The sequence below is a fragment of the Haplochromis burtoni genome, unplaced genomic scaffold, assembly GCF_018398535.1.
Source record: "Haplochromis burtoni strain Fernald_Lab_line unplaced genomic scaffold, NCSU_Asbu1 Contig_27, whole genome shotgun sequence".
Taxonomy (NCBI): Eukaryota; Metazoa; Chordata; class Actinopteri; order Cichliformes; family Cichlidae; genus Haplochromis; species Haplochromis burtoni.
Window position 1 is genome coordinate 2,858,106 of NW_024582388.1, and position 17,109 is coordinate 2,875,214.

The 17,109-nt window shown below is 40.1% G+C and overlaps 1 protein-coding gene across 5 annotated transcripts in view; it reads left to right on the forward strand.

Annotated features, from left to right (window-relative positions):
• Nucleotides 1–17,109, forward strand: part of cadm3 (cell adhesion molecule 3) — a 104,680-nt gene that overhangs the window by 52,830 nt on the left and 34,741 nt on the right. For all 5 annotated transcript variants that reach the window (XM_005918080.2, XM_042219062.1, XM_014332328.2 and 2 more), the window contains exons 4-5: nucleotides 8,261–8,413; nucleotides 14,498–14,635. In XM_005918080.2, coding sequence (XP_005918142.1) covers nucleotides 8,261–8,413; nucleotides 14,498–14,635 — 291 coding nt within the window. The remainder of the gene's footprint in view (nucleotides 1–8,260; nucleotides 8,414–14,497; nucleotides 14,636–17,109) is intronic.

Genomic DNA, 17,109 nt, shown 5'->3' on the forward strand with positions numbered 1-17,109 from the left:
TGGAAAGAGAAGAACAAGGCAGGGTTGGAGAAAGAATGGATTGATGACAAGAACAATTGTGACAGACGTAGGAGGGAGGGGTGAAATGCTGATTCGGTTTGAACCGAAGAGGAGGATAAGGACACGGAGAAGCCGGGTGGAAGACAGACGCAGACATATAAAAACTATATATGAAAAAAAATATTAGTCTGTAACTTACGTACTTTTTTTCAACAACACGGGTTTCTCTCCTGTTGTGCCAATAAAGCAAATTTGAATATGAAAGAGTTCTCAGCATAGTGGAAACTTGGCTGGAAAGGCATAAAGAGGCAGATGAAAAAATAAAATACATGGATTTGCACTCGGTATGTGTTGCGAGAGAAACCCCACTACCAGCCCACCCCACCTGAATGTTTGAAGTTGAAAGAGCATGAGGAAGATTGAGGGAGGAGGAAGAGGAGGAGGTGCAGGAGGAAGATGAGTAGGCGAAAATAGCTACTGTGACCAGATCAACAGTTAGACCTTTGGGGAGTATCAACTCTCGAGTTTGAGCGGCAGACAAGAACCAACGTCTGGCCAAAGAACTACAAACACACACACATAAGCACAAGATGAAAAGACACCATCAGCACGGATGTAAAAAATATGTGTACACTGATAAACACATCTTGTAGTTGGTATGTAAGAGCGCACAAAGGCTAAATCTATCCGCCCGATACCATTTAGAAACCACTTACACTTCCCAACCACTTGTTTAGGCTGGTAGCACAAGGGTTTCTTGATCCTGTATATAGCTATTCAGTAATAAATTGTGAGGAAGTTTTACACAGTAATGTGCATTTCCTTGTGAATACAGTCAAATACTACGAATGCTACAGACACATGTGAGGAAAAAGTAGAACAACATACTTTTACAGTATGCAGCCTCTCTTTTCTTTGACTAAAGAATCAAACAGACAGAAATTTTTAAATTCAAGTGAATAATCTAGAATTGATTGCTACTGATTGCATTTAGGCTTTAAACATTGTTGATTAGTCACTATTACTGCGAGCGATTTAGTGATAAATCCCATCAGGCCGCCGTTTCATTCAAGAGCATTACTATAACTGTATGGTGCAAGGAGCAGGGTAATTGGGACAGAGCTGATATCGTGTCACCGTTGTTCACAGTGACACCTTGGCAAGGACACAAATGATACTTTCCAGTAGTAAACTGTTTATGGAGTTTGCAGTAGAAAAACTAAAACAACAATATAGTTGCAACTAAAAAGCAGATAATATGATACTTGCTTGCTAGATTTTAATCACTGAAGTGCTTTTATTAGAGATGGCGGTAGTTCTACTGTAATAATACTTGGTGTGAGTCCTGCACTGTGATTAATGTGGAAATTTCTTACTCTTTAGTGCCAATGTGTGTGTGTTTCCATTGCACCTCTGGACAAAGTGTGGCTAAAGCATGAAATCCCTTTGTGAATGCATGTAATTGTCTGTAGCTGTTAATAACTGATACAGAATTAAGATTTAATTATGCACTTTGGTTATTGATTTTTGTTCCTGTTTATCATATTGTGTTTCCTCCCTGAGATTTGTGAAGCTTTAGAATGAAAGGTGAAATACCTGATGGAGCGCAGAACAAAAAGTGACACAGTATGCAGTGTTAAACAAGTAAAGTGCATCTGCACAGGATCAGAATATACTGTGTATTAATCATAAATGTTACGTGCTGTCATGTTTTCAATATGAGATTTTAATACAAAAATGTTAAATGATTCTACCCAGGAATGGAAAAGAGGCTGGCAAGAACAGACTTCTACATGGTAGCATGTTCTCCTTCTGAAACACTTAATTATTTCAGCTTTATTACTGAGAATTCATGGTTATTGTCTGGTTAGCAGATGGCTCTCTGTGCTGTGAAACCTGTGAGCTGCAGCTGAAGCTGCTATGCTGAAGAACCCAGTCAGAGGCACAAAAAGCAACTGTAACAAATTCAAAAGGAGCCTTTGTTACAAATTGGAACAAAATACTGCGCAACAGTCTCTGAATTCAACCAGAATTAAAAGGGAAATCAACAGCTGTATATTCCGTCACTTCTAAAAATGCATCTTTAACTTTAGCTTCCGAATACTGGTGCATGCAGCAAAATGTTAAGCTTGAAGACTGCATGCTTCTGGGAGACATAGATAATAAAGGGAATACTTTATTCATTTGGTGGCAACTGAAGCCAAAGATGCACAAAAAAAATACCAGCTGGACTTGTTGATTATTTTATTTTACAGTAGACTATATAGAAAGATGGACATTGCTTCCAGGACCTATTGGTTTATGAAACCCTGTTTTGAAGCCTTAGCTTGACTGTCCCTCTTTTGCATTTTTAAAATCCTGACGCAACGTGTGAGTGAGAAACCGAGGACCCTAACATGGTAGTGGCTTGCCCATCACAAAGAAGCTTCTTCCTAAATCAAACACTGTTTTATCATCTGTTTTACTTCAAGTTGAACAATACGTTTTTAAAATGAAGCTGGTGTTGTTTTCAATAAGACTAATGATTGACTTCATAAACTGATAAGGGAAGCTTTTACTGTGGCCCTAAATCAAGTGATGGCCTTTTTTAAAATAGAATTAAGCATTTTTTGCAGGCAGTGGATTTGCCACCTTCTGACCATTTATCAGAATGTAGGTTTGAGGCGCTTCTAAATTAGCTTCATTTTTCAGACCGAGAGGCTACGTCCATCATTGATATGCAGTGTATTTTTTTTTTGCCCTTTTGGCCTCCTGACAGGCTGCTAATGCCAGGCTATGTTTCTGTCATATATCCATACCACTGAGAACGTTAACATCTTAATCTTTGCAAATAGTGCAGAGTTTTGGATATTCTGCTTTCTAAACATTCGGATTCAGCAGAGGAGACTAGAGCACTGCCTTCCTTTGGTTCAGAAAGTTTGAAAAAATGTCTGTGTGTGTTTAAAGTTGTGAAGTCTAATCTTAGATGTTCAGAGTTTCATGTCTGTCCAAGCTTTGGATGTGTTCCAAATGTCAGCCACCTAACAAGTTCTGTGAGAAAATGAGCAGGCTTTCACTTCTGAGCTATATTCCTCTACCATAAAGCAGCCACACTCATATATAACGTTTGCGCCAATCCAGTTTATCTCAAAACTAAGAAATTCATTATATCGAAGGAACAACAACCAAACATCAGTGTGTGACCTATTGACAGACTATTTATGTTGCCCACATCAGCAAGGCACAGCACATGTACAATTTTCAGGTGCTTCTGGATCGATACGTCCCCGTAACTAGATATCATATCGTTTTCGAAAATCCATCACACCTGTACTGGCAAGAAATATACATCGTTTATAATGAAAGAAGAAATAACCCCCCAAAAGAGAGAGAGAGAGAGAGTAAGAGCCTGGAATGATTAGAAATTGGTGAGATGTAAGAGAGAAAGACGAAGAACAAGATGTGGGGGTGGGGGGATGAGTAGAGATGAGGGGGAAGAGAATTAAGGAGACTGATAGTTGAGCACAAGGTCCAGGGGGCATGGATAAGTGTTTGTGTGTGTCTGTGTGTGCGAGAGAGTGAGTGACCGTATGCCTCACACACACCTACACACACACACCCACACAGAGAGGGTAGCTCATGAAGACAAATGTAGTGACCTTGCTTAGTGATAAGGCATGAAGATAAAGTAGTGTTGGATGAAATAACGGGAAAAAAATGCCAAGAGAAACAAAGGTGTGTGTGTGTCTGTGTGTGCGCATGTGTGCATGTTTGTGGGAGTGTGCAAGACAAAGATGGGAGAATAGACAGATGGAGTGATGAAGAGAAAGGGTGACAATAGTGAGACAGAAAGAATGACAAAAGGGTGATGAGACAAGCAGCCACAGATGTGGCTCAATACCGAGAACGCCAGATAAACAATAAGAAAAGAAAACAGAGGCAAGACAATATGAAACTTGACACACATGTTTGGACTGACCTACCTAATGCTCTCTCTTCAAGATTTCCAAGATCAAATAGCTTCTTACCCCCTGAAACTCTTGTTTTTGCTGACCACTTGTAGTTTCTGCAGGGTTTCACCTAATACACTGAAATCACTGATAAGTGTGATTTGTTAGAGGTGCAAGATCAACAGGAAGAGGTGAACAGTGTTGCCAAGTTAGCTGTTTTCTTCCTAGATTGTGACTTTCAATACCTTTGCTCTTTTGTGAACAAGTTATAGTGACAAAAGTATTCTACTTGGGCTGGTATTTGAGGAGAGGAGAACTATATTTTTTTAAAATAAGGTGGTCAACCAAAGAGCCAGACAGATGTGTAAATAAGCTGTACATGTACCTACCTCCTGTCCACAAGTTTTTCATTTTGAACTTTAGCTTGACCATTTAAATTCAATTATTCTTTCTCAAAGAACACATTTTAGCAGAGTGGGTAAACTGTTTTTGGATTCTTCCATGACTCTTCCACGACAGCTCAAATATATATATATTTTTAAGTTACAGGTGAATAATCTGAAGCAATTAAAACACTTTATAAAATTATAATAACTTAAGCTAAAGCTAGCTAACTTGAATTTTTGACCTGAATCAGCCACGAAAAGTTCTTCTGCAGGCAGTCGTGTGACCTGCCAGGAGGTCCCTCCAAAGCAAGCCTTGACTCTTAGCAAACATCTTGGTCGGAGAGCAGTGTGATTATATGGTCATGATTTTTTCATGACCAGAATTTATAGATGCAGCTGTGGAGGGTGTTAGCTGCCTTGGTCTCAGAATGTCATCTCTGCTTTTGCAGATGATGTGGTTCTGTTCAATTCCATTTTATTCATGTAGCACCAAATCACAACAACTGTTGCCTCAAGGTGCTTGTTACCCTCATCAAATAACCTCATACAGGGCAGTTTCCGGCCGAGCGTGAAGTAGCACCTGTGGAACAGGCTGAGACGATACACCATGCTCAGGTGGACTGGCAGACACTGGCAAGGCCACTATCCCTTTCTCCACCAAGCCAGACACAAGAGCAGCTTTCAGCTCAGCCTTACGCAGAGCTGTGGAGACACAAATGCCATAAAATGCTGCCACCTCATGCAAATCCCTCTTCTTACAGGCATCCAGCTGGACAAGTGGAGGGTTTGCCTTAAACACGGCAATATAAAAGGTAGCCATTCAAAACCACAACAAAAAACTACCTGAGGCTAACAATAACAACAAAGAAGAACCATCTCCAACACGCAAATCAAAAACAGGTGGGAAATATGTGTGGCCACAGGTTAACCAATAAATAAAAATACCACCGACCCTCTCCCCAGACCTACCTACTAAAATCTTAGCCTAGTTAGCTTCTGGAGTGTACCAGGCTCGAGGCAACTTTAAAGGCTAAGCATCAAGTGCACAAAGCATCGACAAGCCTACCCCCGACAGGGAACTAAACATCACCCGCGATTACTCCAAAAATAAAAAAGGCAAAATAAAAAATGAGTGCCTGAAGGAGGAGCTGACGCTCAGCTAGACACTGTGCTAACCGGAGAGAGAGCGCAGCAGATACAATACAACCAAACAAGCCACTGGCAAACAACTCACTAATACTCAATTGCTCTTCCTTCCATTCATATCCCGGACGAGCCCCCACATTGTTACGTCCCCACAATGAAGGTCCAGGGGTGTGTGTGGGGACTGGTAACAAATTGGTACAGAATGAAAGGAAAACAGACAGAGGTGTTTAGTAAATAAAATAGTTTTTATTATAGATAAACTTAACATAAAGAGCCGGCAATGCCGTTTTACCAATAACACTAGAAAAAGAAAAAGGTCGCAACAACAAAGAACATAACAGCCACACTACTCACGTGAAGCAGCTACACTGCTTCCAAAACTCCACACTATAGGATCACCTTCGACACACAATGTGGGAACACCAGAGAAAAACCACCCTCTCACATCCAGTTCATCCCCAGTTTCTATGACCTCAGAGAGGTGTTTGCTAACTGGGCCCAGGTGGTAAATGAGGCCAATGAGCAGATGCTGTGTCCTGGGAAGAGAGAAGAGCAAGAGAGAGACAGAGGGGTGGAGCAAGAGAGGAAGAGCCGGAGAGAAAACACCACACCCACAGAAGGGCAGTTTCAGGAGGCCCAGCTAGGGCCGTAACAACCTCCTAGTCTGGTTCTCAGCTCCGACTTTGCGTTGGAATTGAGTTGCTGCCCAAGTGGAGTAGTATCTCTCATTCACAAGAGAGCGAAGGAGGGCGTGTGGTACTGGTAGACATAGTGGTGCTGGATTGGTCTTTTGCGATGAAAGCTGAGCGTGAAAGCTGAGCTGATTTACATTTCCGTCTTCATCTAAGGCAACTAGTTGTGGTTAGTGACCAAAATCTCAGTCATTCATTCCCAAACCACTTCAACCACCAGTTGACTTCAAAGTGGGACGTTTTGGGCATGTCTAACCTGGAGTAGGCTCTGGGGTAGACCCAGGACAAATGGATAGAATAGCTTAGATAGCACAGTGTCTCACCAGAAGAGCTGAAGGAGGTGACTGGGAAGAGGGTAGACTGAGGCCCTCACAGCTAGAACTCGTAGAAGCAGTATATGATGGTTGGAAGAATGGATGGATCCTTCTAAGGATTGAGATCCTTATCTCGCTCTCCTCCTCTCTTATAATTATTCTGTCTGCACTGACTTTCCATTTTATTGTAGTTAAGCTAACATAGCTGTCCTAGTTTGAAACTGGGAGAAAACACAAAGAAGAACTTGCTAAAAAAACAAAAACTTTGAATGTGAAAACAAATCTGACTATTCACTGTACTTAAGCATGATGGCTTTTTCCAGGTGTCTGCTTTATCACAGCCTGCTTGTTTTGCATTTAGCCATTATTTGCAGAGAGCCAGCTCTGCACAGAGAACAAAGCTGAAAAGTTTTTCTTGAGACAGAGAGATAGACAGATATACATCTAGATAGACAGACAGATAAGAAGGCAGGGAGACCGGCAGCAATCACAGAGCACAAACACTGCAGAGGTCAATGCTATCACGGAAACGAGCGGTTATTTCGTAGCATTTCATCATCATCATCTATCTCGGTCGCTTGCGCTCTCTCCCTCTTTCATGGCTGGATTTCTCATTGATGACAAAGCCATTTATGTCTCTCTTATTCCCCCTTCTCGCCTCCCTCCTCTTTATCCCCCCCATTCCCTTTCCTCTCCCTTCTGTTCCTCCTGGTCTCTCACTAACTCTCCTCGCTATTTATGCTTCCTCTGTTTTATTTTTCAGCTTTTTTTTCCCTCTTGCACTTTTCCTCGTCTCTCATTCTCAATTTGCGTCTCCTTTCCATTCTCTCTTTGCTCTTTGTCTTCCTTTGCCTCGTTTGCACTTGCATCTCTATTTTTTACTCCTCTCGCACCTCATCTTCGTCACTCGTCCTTCTCCTCTCCGCCTTACATCATTTTTTCTTTCTCTAAACACCTCTCCCCCTCCCTCCTCCTTCTTCTCATTTTACCTTTCTCTTTCCCATGATTTAAATTCTGCGGATCATCTTTCTTACTTTCCTCTTTGCTTCTCACTCTGCCCTTCCCCTCCTTGCTCATCCTCCTTAGCGCACTTTCTTTCTCTCTTCCCACCTCCTGTTTTCCTCACTTCAGCTCCACCACCCCTTTCATTATTGTTTCTTTTCGTACTTTTTTCGAACTTGTGCATTTGCTGTTCCCCCTCATATATTCCTTACAAACATTTATCAGCCTTTTCTTTCCTTCATCTTCACCATTACCTTCTTAACTATTCATTTCTCTTCTCTCCCTATGTACCTTCCTTGCTAACTCATTCCCCTCCTTCTAACTCCCATTTTCTTGTTCTTTCAGTCTTTCTCCCTACTGTCTCACCTCTTGCACACCCTCCTCTCTATCACCATCCTCCCTGCTTCACTTTATTTTTTTTAACTGTCTGTGACGGTATTCTTTCTTCCCATACCTCTGTCACCTCCCTCCTTTTTTCATAATTTCTTTTATCGCATCCTTTTTCTTTTCCATTCTTGCCTCTTTCCTTTTCTCTGCTGTGTTTGATCATGCGCCACTCTCTTCTGTCTTCTTTCTTTTTTAAAATTTAAAAAAAAATTCTTTCTCTTTTATTTCATTAAAAAAAGAAACCCATATATAGCAGTCATTGAAAAAAAAACACTATTTCGCTCTCTAACTAAAGTTTAAAGGCAAAAATAACTGATAAATCAAACAAACACAGCTAATACAAGCTAAATCTCCTCAAACACTTCATAAAGTACATTTCTAATAATTGATATTCTCTTCCTCAGCGCTGAGAGACAACCGCATCCAGCTGTATCGCTCGACATCCACCGAGCTTTCCATCACCATCTCGGAGGTGCAGCTGTCTGACGAGGGAGAGTACACCTGCTCCATCTTCACCATGCCAGTCCGCACCGCCCGCGCCACCGTCACAGTGCTAGGTGGGTCACAAAAATATGTATAAAGCACACACTGTCAGTCACTCTTCATATTGTGGGAGAAATCTGTCATTTTGTATAGAAACTGCTTTACCTTTGATACTGTCAAACATATTTTTATATGAACTTATCCAGAAAGAAACCTATGGATTTTTCATATGTCTTAACTTGGTAAAGAGATAAAAGGACAAAAGTATAAAAGAAAGACGCTTTGCTCATTTTTTGATTTCAATAAAACCTTATTTGCTATAAGGCTAACCTTCCTGTCTCCTGTATGTCCTTGAAGGATCCTTAGGTTTTCATATTTTTCATATTTCTCAGTCTCTTGTAGGCTTTTCTAAAATATCTCTTTGTTCACACTCAGGGCTAATGGTCCACAATGGCATTCTTGTCTCCATTGTTCACCCTCAGCTTGCCTCTTTTGAGGCTGATTGACATTTGTACAAATCAGCTTGACTGCAGTCTGTCTTAATTTGTGACAAATTAAAATGGATTATTCAAAGCTTCTGACATATGCTATTATCACCCCACTCAGTTTTCAAGTTGTTTATTCCCACTTTCATGGGAAATACTACTACAATTATTCCAAGCTGCATTCAGAGTGCACATTCAGAAAGTAAACGCAGGTGTTTTAAATTGCAGAAAAGTCCAACTTGACTTGTCGAGCTGTAAACAACTGGCTTCAATTCATCTTGATACATCGCCGTGGTATTTTGCTAGTGCGACCTACTCGCAGAGTTTACCCCCATGCTAAATGAAATTTTCCTTTGTTAATGTCAAACTTGCTTGCACTGGTACGCTAGCATTTTAATGCTGAATCTTCACAAAGTTTGGTGAATGATTGAATCAAATACAATGTGTTTAATTTGTGCAGTAAAAGACAGAGAGATCCCCACCTTTAGTTCAGAGTATAGATGAAGTTGGAAAAGCACCTAAAACAACCATTTCCCATTAAGCTACCCAACTTCAAATCAAAAGGTCTACTCTGCCAATCTTCTGTGCCACTAAATAAAACAAGAAAACATATTTAAATATTTAACAGAACATCTGAATGCTAGTACTCAATAGTCTTCCATGTAATGGTTTCATACTGTTGCTTAAATCTGTGCATAAGGTTGTGGAGATATTATTGAGAGATATTATTGCCAATAAATCAAAGAATTAAAAACATCCAGATTTTCCAAAATTGAAATAAAGTTTAGGTCACCAAAAAGTGAAAAGTTATGCAAGTTTAACAGAACAGTTTGCACAATGATAAATGTGTTATCTTCCAGTTCCTACAGGTGTCCCAGTGTTTGTTGCTTTGTTTTTGCTTCTGTCCACTTCATCTCAAACCAGCTCAATGACTTTTAAGTCTGGTCTTCCATCATTTAAAGACTACCATCTAGTTCTTTTCTCCTAATGTTTTGGGTCATTACCTTGTTGTAGAATGAGCCCCGGATAAACCAATGTGTCTTCCGCTGCCTTTTTCCCACCATTTGGACAGCAGTATACAGTACTAAAAATACATCAGTGGGTGTCATAACAGTTTCTTTCAACATTGCCCTCATATGGACACAGGTTTAGGTAAGTAAGCTGGGGCATCTATAAGAACTGTTAATTTAGTTCCACAGCTCCAAAGCATTAGATGAATAGGTTTGTAATCAGTGAAAGAAGTGTGTTTAATCGGAAATTGAGCTTTTAAAATCTTCTTTACCTTACTTTTCTACATTTTGGTATTTTTACATTGGAATTAAACTGCACATATTAGCCCCCCCCCCCAAAAAAAAGTCAAAATAAAAATAAAATTGAATACATTGGTGCAATCTGAAGGGTAATGCAAGTGTAATGAATGCCTGCAGCCTTGAATAAATTGCCATCATCCCGTCAGTGGAGAGTAGGCTTTTTTATTGATTGGATATTGGCGTAATTGGCTTTGGACGCTCTTTCAGGTATTGACTTTTATTAGCTGAGTTTTTACTGGTTCTCTGTGTCAGCTTATTCTGTCTATATTTAATGATTTTACTTTGCATGCTTGGCAATAGTGGAATGCACCAACGCATAAACAAAAGATAATTATTTTATACATGGAAAAAGCAACTGGCGGGATATTTCTGGGAGGCAATGATGGACAAATTCACAGCCAACACTTAAGGGCATCTAGTGCCACTTCTAAATTGGTGTGTAATGAATTTAAGTCATTATTTGTGCTGAAAACTCTCACATTAGTATGTATTCAATAAAGTGGACTTCCATTATTTCATTTTGCATTTCCTTCTAACATGGAGATAGAATTAATATTTACTGTAAGTTAATTTGTGATATTGATGAGATGCAATTTCCTCTCGCTTTTGATTCAGCACTTTATAATTTGCCAGCAAATTCCTGGCTGAAAAACCAAGCTGCAGAGGGTTTCGGCCTAATTCTCTTGGAGAATGCACTTAGTGGAAACAAGAGATTTACATTTAGGGTGGGGCATGATTGCTCTGTGATTGTTCTGTGGCTCAGCGGGCAAAGGCTTTTCCCCCATATTTGAAATTAGTCAATCAACAACACCAAAATGATGGATTCAATCACTATTGTTGAAACGTATCCCAAATGTTTTGTCAGTGCTACAATATTGAAAATAATAAAACCTAGTTCCCCTGGACAACATAAGCAGTGTGCTCAATAATGATTTTTTTAAATTCATATTGGGGGGGGGGAGGTATACTCTGAAGCAAGCATGAGGGCGGGTCCACTTGAGCTCTTAAGAGCCAAATTAACACGAGAATCATTTCTCAGTATTTACTTAAATTTTGCAGTAATTGTGTTTCAAGCATCTTTTATTCTCTGTAATTGACGGCTGTGACACTGTATTCTGCGTTCAATAAATATTTCATGGCTCCTGAGAGGAAGCCAACCCATTAAAAATGTATGGTAAAATGTCTAAAAAAAACGCATGGACCCCCTATGGGAAAATCAAGCAAAGATATCGAGTTTTGGCAAAGCAGCGTTTGTGTGTGCATGTTTCATCCTTGTTTTGACTTGTTCTGACCGTCGTGCACAATCACACATCAGCACATAACTGGTGAGCGTGGCCAGTTTGCATGTGTCTGTGAGAAGGAAACGTGTGGCATGCCTCCGCTCTTGAGCTAACCATAGAATAATTTAGAATGGCTTTATTCTCTTTTATTCTACTTGTAGAGGAAAGGGTCTCAACAGGACTTCTCCAGCCAATTCTATATATCCAGTATTATTCCCTTATTAATATTCAATGCTACTTTACTGCCAGAGAGCTTCTGCACACAGTGCACTACATCAAATACCGCTACATTAAAAATTGACCACATTTTTTTTTAATGTATACCATGGCTAGTTCACAGCACTTTTTTTTTTACACTTCTGTTCGTCTTTTTGCAGTGGTTTGGACAAAATACTATAAATACATTCTGTTAATCTGTTTTCTGTCATTTGCTGTTTCCTGAATTTTATAAATATTTTGGAGCAAAAAGTAATAAAATATAAATTTTCTTTCTTTCCTTTATGGCCTGGTCCTAAATCCATCTAAACTGTTGGCTTAACCATCTCCGCTTTCTCTCCTGCTATATAAGCAACTCTGTCTTTCCTGCCTTAATGCATAAGAAGGCAGTTTGCAGTCAAACCGAATGTTTATTATTTGCAAAAGCAGAATGACAGTAAGCGTCGCCAACATTTAGAGAAATGTGCAGCTCGCAAAAGCTGCAGATGGTGTATTGCAAGTTTAGAAATTTTTCTCCTCTTACCTTCAGCCATGGTGGTGAAGAAAAGTGGATACTGAAATATTTGGCAGAATGGATGTTTAGTCTTTTTTCTGCTTGCATTGTTTTCACTTGTGCTCCAAGTTAAAATAGCAGTTAAGCAAAAAATGTGTTTAACCAACTGTGCCAGAATCTGGAAGAACACCCTCTGGGAGAGTAGCATGAAATTTTGATTTGGCAGCAGGGCATCTGGTGTTTCACTTGGCTAAAGTTTTTTTTTTTTTTTCACCTGACCTTTGGCTCATGCTGTGTTTCTGTCCCTCTCTTTCACTCCTGTAAATGGTCATCCAGGCCACCAGTATTCTTGCACAAATTGCGCTCACCTTGTCTTTTAGATAATGAATCCTGGAAGTTGTAATTAATATTGTATGCAAAATATAATCTACTTGACATTATGAGCTGACCTGAGAATGAATGCAATGCTGACTGAAACTGTAGAAATACATACATGCAGAACCCTTGCTGCTGATTTTGAAGGGATAATGCGTTATTATTATTCTCACTGAATTAATTGCTTTTCCATGATCATCAGTAGACAGCCGTCGTGCCATTTGGGGCTTCACTGCGACTGTTGGAATACTTAATATGTGTGCCACAAGTACTGTTGTAATGTTAAGTTAATGAAGGATTTAATCATTTTCCTTTGGGAATATTTTCTTCTATATTTGGTTTCTGTAAGCTACCGTCGTGTTTTGAAGTCTTGTTAAAAATGTGGTGAGCATTTCAAATTTTTCATGAGACTGTGAAATGCGCAGGAGACTATGACCTTTTTTTTTGTGAATAAAGAGAAAAATTAGACAGAGTTAAGGGTTTGTTGTATGTTTTTTGTGTAATTACCCAGTGAAATGTATTTTGCAGTTAATTCAAACATAAATTTAAAAAAAACAAACACTTTTGTTCTTGTAATTGATTTACTGTACACTTTTTTGCAATAAAAGGCATTGCTATAAATTTCCTTACAGCCCCATGCATGGGGTGGGTCCTTTGGCAGTTTTATAGAGACGAGTTTCTTTCCGAATGTTCTAAAATGTATTGTTTGTGCTAACACCAACATCTATTTCATCCGATGTATTTTCCCCTCACTGCATCAAATACTGGCCTTCTGTCAGATGCTGATCGTGTCCCTCTCGGCGATATTGGACACTGATGGATCACGGCCATGTTTTAAAAAGTGATAATGTCTGCTTTAGGAAGCTGCAAAGTTGGAGGTTTTCACAGGTTTCTTAGCCAGGAGACTGCAGTTTGTGTCCCATTTGGAATGCTGTGCTTTGCATTTTTCCCTTTATTTTCCCTCACCGATTTGTTATCATCTGACTCATATCCACTAGTTTAGATACTTAAAACTACTGGACTTGGTTCAGTTGGGTTCAGGAAAATATTGTAACATGTGTTAAAGTACATGGCTAGGCTGCTGCCTCTGCGACTCTGCCCCGGATAAGCGCAAGAGAATGGATGGATAGATTGTGTTAAAGTATACCCCTTCACAACATCAACTCTGCAAGTTGAACAATTACACTGGTCATTTAAATATGACACAAGCATCCCTAAGTGACGAGTTGGGAGTGAAAGATGTGAGACACCAGCAGCTTTGACGAAAACGTCAGTATTTGACAGCCTAGTAATGAGAATGAGCTGTTTAGTCACAGCAGTTCACCAACTGAGCTTAAATGCTTCTGCAAGTTATGCCATCTTACTGCTTTTCAGACAGGCATGCAGATTTCTTGTTTTCTCATTTTATTTTAAAAGACAAAACAAAAAACCTGAGATATTTGCTCTGGGAAGCTGGAACTGGAGGAGTGTTTTGCCTCTGGGCTGCAAACATTAAACTCGGATGCCCATTCAGCCCAAAGAGGTGTAACTGTGCTGTGTTTAGCTAACAGAAGCAAGTCACTTCCTTCTGAGACTGAAACAGTCATTATCTGCACATCCTAATTGGCCGCCTGTTAGCAAAACTGGGGGGAAAAAAATGTCTAGTGCACCAGTCATGGCAGATACTTATAATAGAGACAGCATGTTCTGATTCTTCTGGAAGGTCAGAGCTGCTGTGAAATGGTTACGAACCATATTGGGTGCAAATCATAGCAAGCCTGCATCATTATTTTTCTCCCAGCTGGATTCTATCAGAGCTTTCCAAGTTGCCCAAATAGATTCAAGCTTGTCTGCGATATTGTGGATGCTGCTGCACATTTTGCTGATAGGCCACAACTTTGCAGACACATGCAGTACTTGTTAGAAACTCAGCAACTGGCCTTAATTTTACAAGGTTAGCCCTGCTGCATAAAAGTCTTCTCCTTCTCTCTTTCTAACTCTAAAACTCTTTACTCTTTAGGTGTGCCCGGCAAGCCTCAGATCTCAGGCTTTGAGCATGCAGTGAAGGAGGGGGAAAAAGTCACCCTGACCTGCACCAGCACTGGCAGCAAACCCCCCGCCACGTTGCACTGGTACAAAGGAGACCAGCTGCTGAAAGGTGAGAGATACGGACAGTGCGTGCAATGCTTTGTGTCTGTCTTTATAATTTTGTGTTATGTGCACGAGGATGTTGTGAGGTCAAGAAAAATGTGTGTTGCACGTGTTAGTTTTTGTACTCTAGCTTGTACTCCTGGTGAGGATTGTATGGGTGTGGCTGTGTGTTTGTTTAGGAAAGCTTGTGTGTCATTATGCAGCTGGAAGGATACTCTGAAGGAATGCAAGGATGTGTTTTTTACTTGTGGTGTGTTTGTGTGAGGTTTCTGTGGTCACAAGTGTTTATGGGTGACTGTGATCCTTGATTGTACGCTGTGTATGGGTATTTGCAAGCGCGTATGCGACATTGGTGCGCATATGCCTCACGTTTGAGCATTTGCAAGATCATGCTGCATGTGTATTGCATCCTTGCCATATTGCCTGCTGTCTCTCTGTGTGCCCTGAACCTGTGTGTGCATATGTGTGTGTACATGTGCGAGAGCAAGCTGCTTGTGAGCCCGAGTCCAGAAACGTGCTGCGCGTGTGCCCTTCTTTCCCATCATTCGTTCACACATGTGGTGGCTTTTATTATATTTTGTGTGTGTTGTTCCATAGCTTATTTGCACAAGTGCACGTGTATGTTGAGCCGCAGCATATCTGCAACTGGGAGTGACACAACAGAGAGCAAGAGATAGCGTGGGTCGGATCTAGCTAGGGATAACGAAAGAATCCAGCAATAAAAGGCAGGGCGGAGGAGAGGATGAAGGGATGAGGTTGAACAGAGAAACCGAGGTAGGGAGAGCTTTGCATGAGGTCAGGCTGACTAGTCTTTTGTTACAGATAAACGGGAGAAATGAGAAGGGAAGAAAGAGGAAGAGGCACAGCAAAGACAGAGAGGATGTCATGAGAGGACAAATTAACTGGCTTCTTCCAAACAGATAAGCTGAAAATCAAGGAGACGATTGGCAGCTTCTGACTCACAGTGGTATTGGCCGTGCTTTCGTTTCTCCAAATTGCAACCATCTTTCCCATAACCCCCCCTGCTTCTTGTTTCTAAATCAGTCAGAGGTTTTCTGTTTTGCTTTACCGAGCAGAACAAACATGTTTGAAGTGTTGTTTCTGTCGCCCTTTCGCTCCTTCCACCATCTGCCCTCACACGAAAAAAAAAAAAAACTCGGTAAGCTTTAAGCTCTCATTGTCCTGGAAGAACAGCGCTCTCTGTCTGTCGTCACAGCTCTCCAACAGATGCCGCAAATCCTACTTTATATACAGTACGCTGCGGTGTTTACACTGGTGAATCGTCCTTAGGAGGCATTTTTACAGTAATTACATTAATATAATAAGATAAAGATTTATTGATGTAAAAATGGACGCTCAGGCTTTGTAATGCAAAAATGCCCATCATTTGCCCTGATGCTTTGGCACTGTGTTAGTGTTTGCTATAATTATGGATTGAAAGGACTCAAAAGAATGGACTAAAGCTACAAAGTGAAGGAGTAATGGGAGAGCTGCCCGCCTGAGGACAGATTATCTGGTCCTTTTGTTACAGCTGAACTAAAAGCAGGAGACAGAAAGGAAGGAGATTGTCGCTTTTTAGAAACTGGATTTCTGTTTAAAGGCTCACTTCACCCAAAATACAAATAGATGCTTTTTTCCTGTATGTACCTGTAATGCCACTTCAAAGCATTCACAGCCCAAATACTGCCGTTCTGTTTGATGCCACTGCCATCACAGAGATACACACAATATTGTCCTTGTCACTAGTGCCATTGTATACAGAGAGATAGCACTCCTTTTTTGCAAAGTGGCAACATTTCCATTTAGAGGCTGGAGTGGTGGTCACAAGTTTGCCGGCCAGGCTTGGGACTTTATTTTTAACTTTAATGTCAATTGCTTATTGGATTGTCTTCCTCTTGCATTTTAATTTTGCTTTTACTTCATAATTATCATTAGTAATAAATCTTTGCCTTTTTTTCTCTTAAATAAAAGGTTGCGTTAAGGTTTAAATATGTCCCTTTCTCAACATAAGTCCTGCATATCATCTAATGATGCTTATCCATTGCTTTTAAATGCAACAACAATGAGAACAGGCTAGCTACACCAATAATTTTGGTCTTATTTGCCCAGTTTTTGAGATAAACACTGTAAGTGAATGTTATTTTGTTTGTAGCGCTCTATTGTGTATATTAGAGCAGGGCGATATGACCAAAAATATTTATCACGATATACATTTGAAAATTTGCGATAACGACATAACTGACGATATAATTGACACTAGACAAAATACTTTACAACTCCACAACTTTATTAGTGCAAAAAACCCCATCAGTGTATTTTTACTTAAACAAGCAGCTGTTTTTTATGTGCATTAAAGTTATATAAAAATATAACAGTGCAAATTCCTCGCTGACAGTTTAACCAAAAGGCATTTCCAGTGGAAATTGGCCGACATATCCTCAGCATAACCATGTATAATATCCACAAAACTTAAAAAGAGGT